At 37.1% G+C, this 13,335-nt stretch overlaps 2 protein-coding genes across 2 annotated transcripts; one reads left to right on the plus strand and one right to left on the minus strand.

The window, feature by feature from the left end:
- Nucleotides 1–1,053: 1,053 nt before the first annotated feature.
- LOC117108645 (RNA demethylase ALKBH5-like) lies at nt 1,054–7,433 on the minus strand. The gene is made up of 4 exons (XM_033250736.1): nt 7,295–7,433; nt 6,319–7,114; nt 5,147–5,227; nt 1,054–3,925 (listed from the first exon to the last, which is right to left on the minus strand). Exons 2-4 carry the CDS (start codon nt 7,011–7,013, stop codon nt 3,481–3,483), a joined length of 1,221 nt encoding a protein of 406 aa, XP_033106627.1. The 5' UTR covers nt 7,014–7,114; nt 7,295–7,433; the 3' UTR covers nt 1,054–3,480.
- A 9-nt stretch (nt 7,434–7,442) lies between these two features.
- LOC117108646 (ankyrin repeat domain-containing protein 54-like) lies at nt 7,443–11,996 on the plus strand. Its single transcript, XM_033250737.1, has 7 exons — nt 7,443–7,882; nt 8,095–8,142; nt 8,950–9,048; nt 9,481–9,552; nt 9,706–9,875; nt 10,231–10,338; nt 10,715–11,996. Exons 1-7 carry the CDS (start codon nt 7,471–7,473, stop codon nt 10,769–10,771), a joined length of 966 nt encoding a protein of 321 aa, XP_033106628.1. The 5' UTR covers nt 7,443–7,470; the 3' UTR covers nt 10,772–11,996.
- Nucleotides 11,997–13,335: the final 1,339 nt, after the last annotated feature.

The raw sequence follows: 13,335 nt of genomic DNA on the forward strand, positions 1-13,335 counted from the left end.
GGCTAAATACCGGGGGAGGGAAAGCAAATGTCCGGCGGCAACCGGCCCGCTTCCGTCAAAAATATGAATGCTACATGAATGAAATCCACATCTGGCATAGTAACATACATTAGCAATCAACAATAAAATAAAAATCTAAGAAATAATATTTCTATTTTTATTCAATTTTTAAAGTCTTATTCGTATCATCTCATTGGATGTTGTCAAGTGCAAGCGACTTGATGTTTCCGGAGTGCTTGTAACCTTAGCAGCAGCTCAGTTGGGTAATCTGGGTAGCCACTGTGTGTGCGCTAGACCGTGGAGATCTATAAGTCCCCAGTTCAATTCTCATCGCTGCCTCTCCTTGTGTTTCAGCTAGAGGGCTGAAATACATGGTACAATAGCTGTCTTTCGGATGAGACGGTTGTCCCGTGTGCATTTATGGCCCATGTGCATGTTAAAGAACGCAGTACACTCTTTGGAAAAGAGTAAGGGATTGTCTCCTGGTGTACTGTCCAATCACCACCAGAAGGACCCCACTGGAAATAAGTCTTCTTTTAGACTTTCGTGGGCTATACTTGATGTTTACACCGAATAAATCCAATCCAATCCAATCCAACCTTGTTGCACTGCTTCATACTCTGCTTTAATATTACAAGGGATTTTCTAGTCAAAGAAGGCTGCACCAGTGGCATATAGTCTTGAAATGGGGGAATATTTTGTGGGGGGGGGGGTCGTTGGAGGAGTGCCAGCTCGCAAAATAAGGTGGTGAGATGAGGTGATTTTTAATTACTTGAGCATCACTTTTTTGCTTCAAACAATTTTAATGGGAGTGGCAGAAGGGAAAAAAAGCTCTCTATTTGTGTGTTCTTCTTCCCAACCCCCACCACAAGTACACCCTAGACACACCACAGGGCTGCACACACAAGGTTTTTAAATATATTTTCCCGTCTGGGCCGCATGTTGCCCATGGGCCACAATTCGCCCACCTGGGTCCTAAAGTATCCAATGTTTAAGATGAATGCATAACAACTGTTTTAACAGAATGGCAGTTTCAAGTGCTATAAGAAAAAATTTGAGTTCTAACTCCAATTTATTCAATCCTTCAAAATAAAAGTACAGTACATAACAAAATGGTCATTCCCAATTTGTGCCTAGTGAAAAAGTTTTCACATTTACTGGTTCAACTCTTCCAACTTTAGAATTAAATGTGCTATGGAAGTTTCAAAAACGCAAAACACCACTGCAAAATGATGCTGATTCACCGGCCAATTCTGCCAAAGTGGCATTATTATGTGACCATGGCAACCATTTTACTGCTAGGCAACTGGGAATTTATCAGTCTTACCTTTGCACTCACTCAAGTATTCTTAAAAAAACTACCATTTGATAACCATCCATACTTCTTTTGTACACTAATATGGTTGATATATACTGTATTTATATATGATATTTACAATGTATGATTGTAGTTTAGTACTAATCTACAAACTCATTTTATTTTATCTTGTAAACATTGACCTTGTCTGACCCTTGGTTATGCATATTGAAGTCTCTCAAAATCTGTTGATCAATATGAAGTACTGACTGAAATATAGTAATAAAATGTAATGTATTCAATCACAACTTTTTACATAACAAATATTGGTGATGGTAGCAGCGCTATGTTTGCACTTCTGATTCACTCCAAGCATGACTCGCGTCTTGCGTCTAACATGAACCTGTCAGGGTGTCCACTTTAAGTGGTTTGGTAGTCAGCATGCATGAGAGAAAACAAACAGATGTTAGGCCCTCTAAAGTGCTGCTCTCTAACAAGTGTGATATACAGTACATGCTCACAATATACCAGCAAACCTGAAAACATTTGAACACATTCACAGCCATTGACTAATATACAGTAGAAATGCTTTCTGATTAGTCAACATGAATGATCATGCTGACAATTCAGAGGTCATGTCACATTAGGCCAATTGATGTGACATAACCTCTGATTGGTAAAAATAGGGGTCATTTCACATCGATTGTCTGAAACATGTCAAGTCAGCTGGTTTGAAAAATCAGATGCTAGAATAGTCATGGTAGCAGTTCACACTAAAAAAAAGTTCATGTGACGCAACCGGAGTCTGGTTTAAATGTCAATGTGAACTGGGTTTACCTGTGTATGCATAGTAAACTGATGCAACGGGGGGGGGGGCTTACCTGTCTACAAATAAAAATTAAAAAGCCAATAGGCCCTCCACAAGCTTCTAGGATGTTGACAGAATGTATCAGTGCATATTTTAGTGAAAATTATAACAGAATTCAGTTTTGTCCTGCAATGTGTTTTATCGGTTACAGAACACGATCCATAGATATGGTAGAATGTTGACTTTGCTAGTAGTACATTTATAAAATCAAGACAAAATATATACAACCCCCATAACAAAAGTTACAGAAATATGAAAACCAATCCTGCACTCTCTTAAAACTGCATGCAGGTAATGTAATCAGATAGTTAGAATTTAATGTATATTGTTTAAGAAATGCAACTGAAAATAAATAAATAAATAATACCAGACCTGTTGTTGATGACATGATGTTTTCATATCAGATTGTTTCATTATGAGTCTTACAAGCCTGTTAAAACATAGTCCAAACAAGGGCTAAAGTTCACGCGACAAAATACGGTACTTCATGTACAACACAATAACGTTCTGATTGTTGTCCAGTATTACTAGACAGTACTGATAAATATTAGCCATATTTCACATGTTTTCGGCTAAAACGATGGGTAAATGTAGAGAGGTTTTGGGAAGTCTGATGCAGAAACAAACTATTTTGACCTTTGTACGTTATAAACTCCATAACCAAAAATTCTTTGTAATGCCATAACACATCATGTACAGCCGGGCCCTCGCTGCATTGTATGAAGGACACATGATCGAAGAATCTATCTCCACTCCCTATGAACGCTTGACGATGCGACATCGTCTGCAGATTGTTGGCGACAGTGTGAGTGGTTCGTTTTTGCTGTTGCATGTGCGTCATCAGATTGCATTATACATGGAATTGTGTCCATGGTGCAGTGTATGCTTTAAATTGACAACTTTGTGTGAAATTCCCATATATTAGCATAATAATGTCATATATATGGGCACAAATTTAAATGATAATTGTCAGACAATTGTCTGACATGAATTGAGCACAAAAGAAAATAATGTAATTACGAGATATATTTAAACAAATGTTGTGTAATATGATAATCACTACATACAGTATTAACCACATGTTTGATATGATCACTCAAAACAGATAACTATTTTTGGTAGACAATGTGGTTCCCTTCCCTCCCGCACCCCCCCCCCCTGAAATTACTATAAATCTTTCTATTTTTCATAAAACTATGCTATAGGTCTGTCCACATTATGAAGTTTTTGTGACTATTATCTGTGACTTAACACATGTATTTGTCACATAAAACGCAGTGAGGACGTAATTTCATTTAATTAACACTTATTCCAGCTAACTTAACAGCTTTGGACGATTTATTTTAATTTTCTTTTTTGGAACAACATCCTGTTCTACCTTCACCTCCTTGTTTATATTTCTCTTTGGTTTCTCTTTTCCTTCACCTTCGGAAAGTTCTCCTTCTTCCCTTTCCCTCTGAGCCTTAGGGATATTTGCTGGCTCTAATTTTTCTGAAGAGGATGAAGACAACGAAGTATACCTCTTTTTAGCCCTTTCTTTCTCCTTCTCTTTGTCAGTCTTACTTGCCACCGACCCTTCAACCACATGCACCGATGACTTCATTTTGATCTTGGGATCTGGTGAGTCATCACGAGAATGGCTGTGAAATCTGTGGTATGAGGAGCCTCTGGGGTGGTTGTCCTCTTGGCGCAACCTCTTCCTGCCTCTGCTGCTTGAGCTTGGAAATGAAGGCTCCAGACGAGGGGCATCTGAGTAAACCCTGAACAAACATGAAAAATTAAATTTCTAAATTTCTTATCATACAATATATACCTGTACCAACAAATTGATTTTTGAGAACAAACTTCAAGGTAGAATCAGTGATGCATCAGCCTCCCTACATACATATAAGGTAGTTTTCGCCGCACGACATTTAACGTTAGTACCCAACATGCAGTGCGATAGCTCCGCCCCTTTTTTAAACAAATTGAAATATGCATGCGCAAACCAGTAATTAAGTACGTCGAGCACATAGAATCCTGAAATTAACGTACTGTGCAACGCAAGATGAATAAATTATGACGTCATCCATTAGCGTTAAGGTTAACGTCGTGCGGTGAAAACTGCCTATGCTCTCGCTCTCCTCCTCCACAATTGCTCACACCATGAACAAACACAAAAAAGTTTTGTGTTAGTTTGTGAAATCATAAACTTCCATTTCATTTCATGTATTTATGTCTTTTAGGACTTTTGTATTCTTTACTATATAAAAAGTCAGTAACAGCACATACTTTAACACATTTTTCTTTTTTTAAATTGTGTTAGTAACAAATTGAAGGCATAGTATGGTACAGCAATACTCGCCTAATTGCACACATTTGGTTTTCTTTTTTGCATTGTGTTAGTTCATGGTGCGAGCAACAAATTTGAGGCACGGTTATGGTACAGCAGGGCTCGCCTAATTACCATCAAACCTAATGGTAATCAAGACTATCTAGATTGATAGTCTTAGTTCAGCTGGATGTAATGTTGGAAGTGGAACTTTTCATTGACTTGAGTATACCCCAAATGACGTAGCACCATGGCTTTGCCAGACAACAATACTGCAAGTTTTAATCATTGAAACAGTAAGATTCATGAGACCAATTCAAGCTGAATAGAGTTTATTCGTGATCGTCCTCCCTCAAGACGCAGCTTGGGTCATGCTACCTCTCTTTGAGAATCCTCTCCGTAGTCTAGTCTCTCAGCCCAAGAGACTGTTCTCGCGAGAACATCCCATAATAGTGTATGTAACAAAGTTGAAAGGTTACATCAACAATGAAATGCATTAGGCCTGATTATTTCGATGACTGTTCTGAATCAAAATGCCACACTTTTCCAATGGCCTACTCCATGAAGGGGAAAACGAAATGAGCATGTACACCTCCAATTTAAAAAATAAACAATATGAGAATCATAGTATGTATGGTACTAGACAATACTACAAGAAAAAAAAACATACCGTCTGAGAATAATAACTGCCCTTCTTGCACGGACATCCTGTGGCCTTATGCAATGGGTCACCTGATCTGCGGCATAATCACTATATAAAATAATATTTGATACAAAAATTATATGGTGCAGTATATGTTTGAATCTTTATTTAGTTATGCTATTCTATTCTAATTCTACGACGACACACTGCACACTTCGGAAATGTGACCAGCTTTTGAACAATTTCTGAACCTGAAGTATTTATGATCTTATTCATGTAACGAATCTATTCCCAATGAAGTGTATCAAGAAGTCAATGGAGTTTCGATTGATATTTAAGTCATGAAAAAAAAAAAGTTATTAAGGGTCATACAAAACACCACCAGGGATTGACCATGATGATACAGTACAACATTTTACAATTGGGTGGTATGTACTTGCTTGTACTGCAATTGGTTATCAAAGGCTAAAAATGAATTTCTAAGCAAAAATGTCTATTTCTAGGCCAAATTTTTGCTCGTCGGACATATTCCCACAAGGGCCCTTACTATACAGTCTGTTATTACACCCAAATATTGTCATTGGCCTCCAGTGGTGTTTAGTCCTAGCAGAACCGGGTAGTAAAATTGTATACAGGTAAATCTCGGGGGGTTAAATTGCAATGCAACATTACAGGGGGTGTGCAGCAGCCACTCCAAGACATGAGACACTTGCGCTACCTATTCTACTGAAAATTATTAGGGACTTGAACTACCATTTACCAAAATCCAATATCGGTTGAACTACTATTATGGCCATGTAGGCCTAACCGAACAAATTAAACTTGTTCTGGTTCCCGATGACGAATAAGACCGCAGTTATGTCCAATCTCTCTGTAGGTTTGGCAAAGAGTTTTTAGCAAAAATTTAGCTAAAATCGTGTGGAAAAATTATACTGATTTGAAGATACGGGATGGGGCAGGGACTTTAACTACCAATTTTACCTGGTATTTCCCCTATACATGCTGAAACTCTTTCATAAATTCCCACACTTGTGCTACCAAGTCCTCAAAAATACCCCTGTAAATGCGGCACCTACCCGTATAGAAATAATTAAGAGTGAGCCCCCTGGGGTAAATCATGTTGATTGCAATTGCAAGATGATCTTGTTGATGGTAAAGTAAAAAGAATGTTTCTTTAAATAGATAACAGCAATATTAACCTTAAAATGGTAACACAACCTCTTGACATTGGTACACATACAATAGGTTTTGTTACACGTATTGGTCTGAAGCTAAACTTGCATCCAAAACTTAGCGCTGAATCACTCAGAAATGACACGGACACAATGGGTCGGTCAAAGATATGAATTGGGTCAACGTGCGACACAATGCATCCGCCTGGCTTGTAGTCATTAATCACTGCACTGTTCACAAACCCATCAAGGATAATCTTTTTCTCCACAAGTTTTGCCACAACCATCTCGTATATCCAGTCAGGAATGGGATCAACTTCGCCCTTTGCATACAGTCTCTCTTGCCCAGGGCCTCGTTTTGCTAGTTGTGCGCCATAAGTATACCCCTCCCCGAAGAAATATTTATTTCGTAATGGGGCTCTGTCAACTGTGTGGTCTTTGTAAACATCATCGTCACCTATGCGAACTACTTCATTGATCTTTTCTTCAATTTTCTGACATTCTTCCTCATCGAAAAGCTGAAATTGTTTGATCCCTGCGCGAATCAACTTCGCGACTTCGATATCGTCCACCACATTCCGCTTACGGCCTAAACTAGATCTATGTTTACGATTTGATATCGTCTCTAGTTTTGGATTTTCTCTATCACTATGTAATCCTGCATTCCTTAGACGACATGAATTTCCTAACTTTTCTCGTAAATCTGCGTAAGTGCTCGCCATTTGCGATGTTTATACATGCCAATTTCTCTGGACCCTATCCTCCATATCCCGTCAGTCAGTGCGGTTAAAGGTCATGTTTATTATTTTGTTCGGAGATATACCTAGATAGAAAACATGTTTAAAGAAATATTCAGTTTTCAGCTTTTTACATTATTGCAAACTGTTATAGTAGCCTACAGAGAAAACGTCATAAAGTATATGACTGTAATTATAAACTAATTTAGGATATTCAATTAATTTACAACGTAAATTCTATTATCAATATCAGAGAGAGTACTTACCTTTGACCGTTCCCCATAATGCACCAAAAAGGAAACAAACATGTCTGCGCCCGTCGTGTATGTATAAAACAAAATCGAAGAAATTTATGGTTGGTTCTGGGGTTTGAAATGAAGAGTACGTAACTGTAGTTGACATTAGATATATCATAAATAATGAGTGTATTGCAATAGTTGAGATGGAAGACGGAAATGTATTCCCCCAAGTAGTTAGGCCCAAAACGTCTACATTTCCGACGTTGGCTAGCGTCGCCTCCGCTGCTGCAATTTCTTCCTCGTCGTGTACCTCTAGACCTGCTGGCCTAGGCCTAGCAGACAGCAACGCCGACCAGCGAAAAGTAACATTTGACTTCAGTAACCTTGATTGGTCACCTGAGCCACCTGCAGGTATACATTTCCTAGGGATTCAACCAAAAGAATTTATTTATAGTAAACCAACAGATCAGCAACAACAATGTCAAGATGAAGAAACTGCAATAACTTCAAATCAACATGAATTTACGGGAAAAGTCCGGAGAAAAAAGTCAAGATTACAGAGCAGACGAGGGGCCATCTTTCTTGCTAAGTCACCGATGAGTTTAGATATCATAGGTATTATCTCATGTTTGTTATTTATGTTTATCACAAAGTAATTTTAAATCGTTTTTGGAACAATAGGTCTACTAGGCCTACAGTATTCATAATCCATCATAAGCCTGCTAAAGAGTAAATAAATAAATAATAATAATAATATAATTAAGCATTTATTATTTGTGATGTTTGCTGCATGCTATTTTTATTAACTGAATATCTTACTATTTTAGGAGAAAGGAAATTGAGAAAAGCTGCAAATTGTGTGGATATAGAAGAAGGTATGGAGTAGCCTTTGTTGATCATTTAGCTGAAATGCTACAAACAAACCGAAAAAAAGAAGTAGGCAAACAGCCCTACAGTACCGTAAATTGGACCACATTTTTTTTAGTCAGGCAAAATATTAAAAAAAAAATCTTCAGAGGGTAAAATATTGGGAGAACATTGAGCACTTATATCATGGTTTATTTTAAGTAATTATTCTATGGAGCATACTGTACCGTATTTTATTGTTGAAAAGGGTTTTTTTGGGGACATTTATTTGAGGGAGGCTTAAAAAAATGTGTTATTGCATGATCATAATAAAACTGACTGATCCCAGATTAGAAAAAAAATGTAATTCTACTAGAGTAGAACATTAAGGGAATGTATTGTAAATGATGTTGCTTCTATTAGGTTTGTTTACAGTCATATAAGGGGATGTTTGTCCAAGGAAAAATTAAACGCCTGTGGCGTTTATTCCATATGAGGTGGTGGAGAGGGCATTTTCCCGAGGGCGCTGTTTATTTGTAAAAATGTGTTATTATCAATTGAAGATTTAGGTCAGTTCTTTTTATGATAAATGAAAAGAGGACTACATGAATAATGAAAAACTTTAAAAGACAAAGTAAATCCTAACCATTGTGATGACAAGGGCAGGGCTGCTCTTCATTTCAAAGTTATTGTAGAAGTGGGGGGAGGGCATTTTCTCGAGGGGGACGTTCATTCGAATAAATACTTTATTATAAATTGAAGATTTAGGTCAGTTTTTTTTATAAATGATAAGAGGACTATGCATGAATAATGAAAACTCTTATTCGGTTCTGTAGTTGGAAGACTATTAAAAGACGAAGTAAATCCTAACCGTTGTGATGACAAGGGCAGGACTGCTCTTCATTTCGCATCTTCCAAAGGATCCCAAGCAATAGGTAAGAAAGAGAATACACCAACAGATGCACTGATTAAATAACAGAAAGAACATTACTTTTGTTAGTAAGTTACATGTTCAGCGATTTTGAGCAAACAGTTTATAAAAATTCATCAATGTTTTTAATGTTGTTTCAGTGCCCCCCCCCCCCTCCACTGAAAATGTCTGGAGCATGAAAAATAACTCGCACATAGATAAAAATATCACCTTATTTTGTGACCCAGGGCTTCTCACTACTTCGGTAATCAACGAGCTCCCCATTTCAAGACTCCTAAGACACTGTATGCCACTGCCCCTGTTGTATGTGAATCTTGCAAAATATTCACTTTGTCAAAATATGGTGAACAAACAAACAACAAATAAATGAATAACCTTTGTAGGATTGACACATGCTGTTGATTTTAATTAACCCATATTTCATTTAAATCTGTAGTGCAATTGTTGCTGAATCACGGTGCTGACCCAAACAAGATAGATGTTATTGGGAACACTCCACTCCATCTTGGTAAGCTATTACGCATGGCCAAGAAAAAAAAAAAATGATTGTGATACCGAAGCCAGGTACACATTCCCATAACAATCAGGAATATTGCAAAGAAATCAGACATCCAACATCTGAGATAATATTCTCTAGTACATTTCACATAACTCTTTTCAGCTGCAATCGGAAGCCACATCGGTACTGTACTGACGTTGCTACAAAACCGAGCCGACGCTCATGCCCTCGACAGGAGTGGTCGAACGCCGATTCATCTGGCAAGCATGAGGATATCTCACATCCGTGATCAGAGCTTCTCGTCCTGGCAGCTGAAGAACGAAGTCAATCAGGTTAAGATCAATCTATTGAAGAATCATAATTTTCAGGGACAGACCTGAAGTGTCAAACTCAAGGGGTAGGGGGGATGCAGTGACACTCCAAAAGTTAAATTCTGATGAGTTTTTGTGAGCACTATGGCAAATGCCCACTATGTTAATAAATTGTCATTAGTATTATGATCATTATTGTTATTTTTGGTATCATTTTTACCTTAGACACTGTTGTGACCATCAGTGTCGCTACCACCCTCAACCTAGCAATATCAGTTATAACAATATTTCTATTATAATATTTTATACTTCTAATTGTAACTGTATTTTAATAATTATTCACCATCATTATTTTAAAAATATTTTTGATTATCAGGTGATCAATATGCTGAAGGCATACATGAACTGCCTCGGTAAGGAAGACAAAGTGTTGGCTTTGGAGAGTATGAGCCTTCAGCTTGAAAAAACAACATCGAAGGAAGAAGTAAGTTCTGCATTCTCTTGCCTACACATATTCTAGAATAACGAATTCTAGTTCTTCAATTCCCTTTATAAATGACAATGTGAACGAATGACGTCATAATTTATTCATCTTGCGTTGCGGAGTATGTTATTTTCAGGATTTTACTGTACGTGCTCGATGTACGTTAGTTGCTATCGCATTGCATGTTGGGTACTAACGTTAAGGTTAACGTCATGCGGCGAAAAGTACGTAATGTATTTGTGCAAGTTTATCCGGGACATACTACCAATAAATATATAAAGGATATTTATATACTTTATGCAGTATTTCTAGTAATTTCTATGCAACACATTTGACAACCCCTAAGTTCATCTTAAAAATGTCTTTACTTTTCCAGATGGATGAAGTTCAGAGTATGCTTGAAGGATTTACCACAATGAGTCTGGAATCATGAGGCTACAATTGTGAATGGTTTCTTAGCAACCAAGTCATCTTCCATGACATGTTCTTATCAACTTTATCACATATTAACACCAGTACTATACAAAATGTTTTAAATAAATGATGTTACTGACATCCTTGACAATTTGTCAAATATTTTTAATGGAAAATATAAAAAAAAATTCTATGATGAACCTTCTCCATGCCAAATACTCCATGTCACTCATGTCATGTACATATTTATATAGCACGTCTCCCCTAAGGGTTTCTTTATGTGTAAACTACTCTTACCTGTCCCAACAGGGGCTATTGTCAAGTACACCAGGGTACCCCTACCCATCTCTAAAGATGTACTGGAGTCTTTAAAATGCAGATAAGCTAGTTGTGTATACTGGGCCTATGATTTACAGTCCTTAATCATAGGTGAGGCCGCTCAAACCAGCACTAATATTATGGCTTTAGCAGGTGCCCATCTTAACCTCTTGTCCATTCGACATGGGAACCAAGATGTAATGAGGGAAAGAACAGGAATTTGGACCATCTTTTTAGGTGTTATCATAAAATGTACCGTATGTATACTGTTTGTGACCTTTGTAGCCCTCTTACTAAAAATTATCATCTACAGTACTTAAAATATCATGGCAACATGTATACCAACTAGGACTGGGAATATGTCGTTTTATAAGTCATTTAGTCCAGGAGCGAAGCCCCAACTCCTACAAAAAACTGGCCAGCTTTGGGCCATTTTAAGCTGTTCTAATGTTGAGGTCATAGTAATGAGGAAAATAGTAATACTGTAATTTAATGCCAAATATCAAAATTGTCTGTATGTTGGCTACTTATAGAAGAAGCCCTTTTTAAAGATAGAAAACAAATTAATGTATTTCTTTTTTGTTTTATTTTTAGAATTACAAAAATGCATGGTGTCCACTTTGTTCAGAATATACAGAATTTTAGAAATTATTAACCTTGCATTTTGCAATTTATTATTTTGCTTGATTGATAGTATAAGTATTTTCTTACCTTGCAATAAAATCTTAACTCTGAATTTTAGTCTGAAAAATTGTTGTTTTATGTTTCATTTTCTTAGTACACAAGGCCAGATGCGGCCTAACAGTGATTTTCTTGCAGTCTGCGAAAAAAATTGAAAACCCTTTGTGTGTGGCCTGTCAACCGTTTCGGTTAAGAATTTAATCCTGGTTTTTTTTTTCAGCCAGACACTGATCATTTATTAAAGAACTGAACATAAAAAAGTGGTTTAAAAGCAGTCCATGAAGGTTTTCGGAAGCACACTGGAAAATAAAATTTTGGGTGTGTCTTAAGTGTTAAATTTGGCCCTCTGACCCATTTTTATGCCCACCCCTGCCCTACACTCATCTTGAATGAACCACCAAGTTCATGCCTATTAAAAGTAGATGAAACGCTATTCCAGCAGTGTCCAAATCTGTAGCATTAGTGGTGTATATATTGGGGAGAGCAAACCCCTGAAAAGTCGCCCTCAACTGGAAATTTTTGAAGCAAAAAAATTATGCTCAAGTACTTTAAAATTTCTTCTTGCCAGCTAGCACCTCCCTTCACCTATGCGCCCTCTAGTACAATACTCCTAAATAAGCAAAGCATAGCGCCAAATGTAAAATGGTGTATCACTTCATATTACTTAAAAAATTGAAACAACAGTAAAAGAAGAAGCACACAGACAAGAATCGAAGATATATAATATACTTGGCTTGCTCCTCTCCATAACATAACCATTCATAACTGTGATTTATTTTTGAAATAAAAAAAAAACAAAAAAAACCCACAACATATAACCTCATACATTTCTGCCTATTCATTAATTTATAGGGATAGGAATGTAATATATATAATTATATTTTAAATTTAAAATCATGAATTATGTAATTTGTTATCTAATGAATATCAGTGACAGATCAAGGGAGGGGGGGGGGGGGGCACATTATAAAGAACAACCTGTATGTATGTAGACCAAACTGGCCCGCCTTCTCTCCACCTCCAACCAACATTTGGGATCGCCTATCCACCATTGCAGATGGACAATCCTAAAAATTAAATAAAAAATTGACGACATTCACAAAAATAAACTTCTAAATAGGTTCAATTGATTGGTAAATTATAATCTGTAAAAGCTAAAAAAATGAAAGAAAAAACTGTTTGATACATCTGCAAGCTCGGATACACCCATTGGCAGTGCCAGCATTGTGGTGGAGGAGCATAAGCCTCCCCCATCCCCACCCATCACAAAGGCGAAGCCCACACCATCAGATACAAGCCATCGAACACAATTTTTTTTTCAATGTTTTAAAATGGCCAAAATTTTGGTCAGTTTTTTGCCAGCAGGGGGGTTAGCCCAAAGATTCTCATTAATGCTTCACTCCCGACCCCGCTGGAAATTGGCATATGCCCTCATTGGGCAAATCCTGGTGCTGCCACTGAAATAACACAGTTAAACATTTAACAGCTACACATACAATTTGTATTTTCCATAACCTTTACAGAAATAATTAACACAACTAAAATAAATCTTTAATGACTTTAGAGGTCTACCAGAGTTATAAT

This window comes from Anneissia japonica, unplaced genomic scaffold, assembly GCF_011630105.1.
Source record: "Anneissia japonica isolate Jap-2015-1 unplaced genomic scaffold, ASM1163010v1 scaffold1587_len1432017_cov164, whole genome shotgun sequence".
Classification (NCBI taxonomy): domain Eukaryota; kingdom Metazoa; phylum Echinodermata; class Crinoidea; order Comatulida; family Comatulidae; genus Anneissia; species Anneissia japonica.

Bases quoted from the DNA above. Each gene is read 5' to 3' on its own strand.
- LOC117108645 (XM_033250736.1), bottom strand. From the start codon at position 7,013: ATGGCGAGCACTTACGCAGATTTACGAGAAAAGTTAGGAAATTCATGT. The intron at 5,228-6,318 runs GTTAATATTGCT...TATTTTATATAG, and splicing joins GGTTGTGTTACCATTTTAAG to TGATTATGCCGCAGATCAGG. The intron at 3,926-5,146 runs GTATGTTTTTTT...ATGTTTGTTCAG, and splicing joins GCAGTTATTATTCTCAGACG to GGTTTACTCAGATGCCCCTC.
- LOC117108646 (XM_033250737.1), top strand. From the start codon at position 7,471: ATGGAAGACGGAAATGTATTCCCCCAAGTAGTTAGGCCCAAAACGTCT. The intron at 9,049-9,480 runs GTAAGAAAGAGA...TTAAATCTGTAG, and splicing joins CAAAGGATCCCAAGCAATAG to TGCAATTGTTGCTGAATCAC. The intron at 10,339-10,714 runs GTAAGTTCTGCA...TTACTTTTCCAG, and splicing joins AAACAACATCGAAGGAAGAA to ATGGATGAAGTTCAGAGTAT.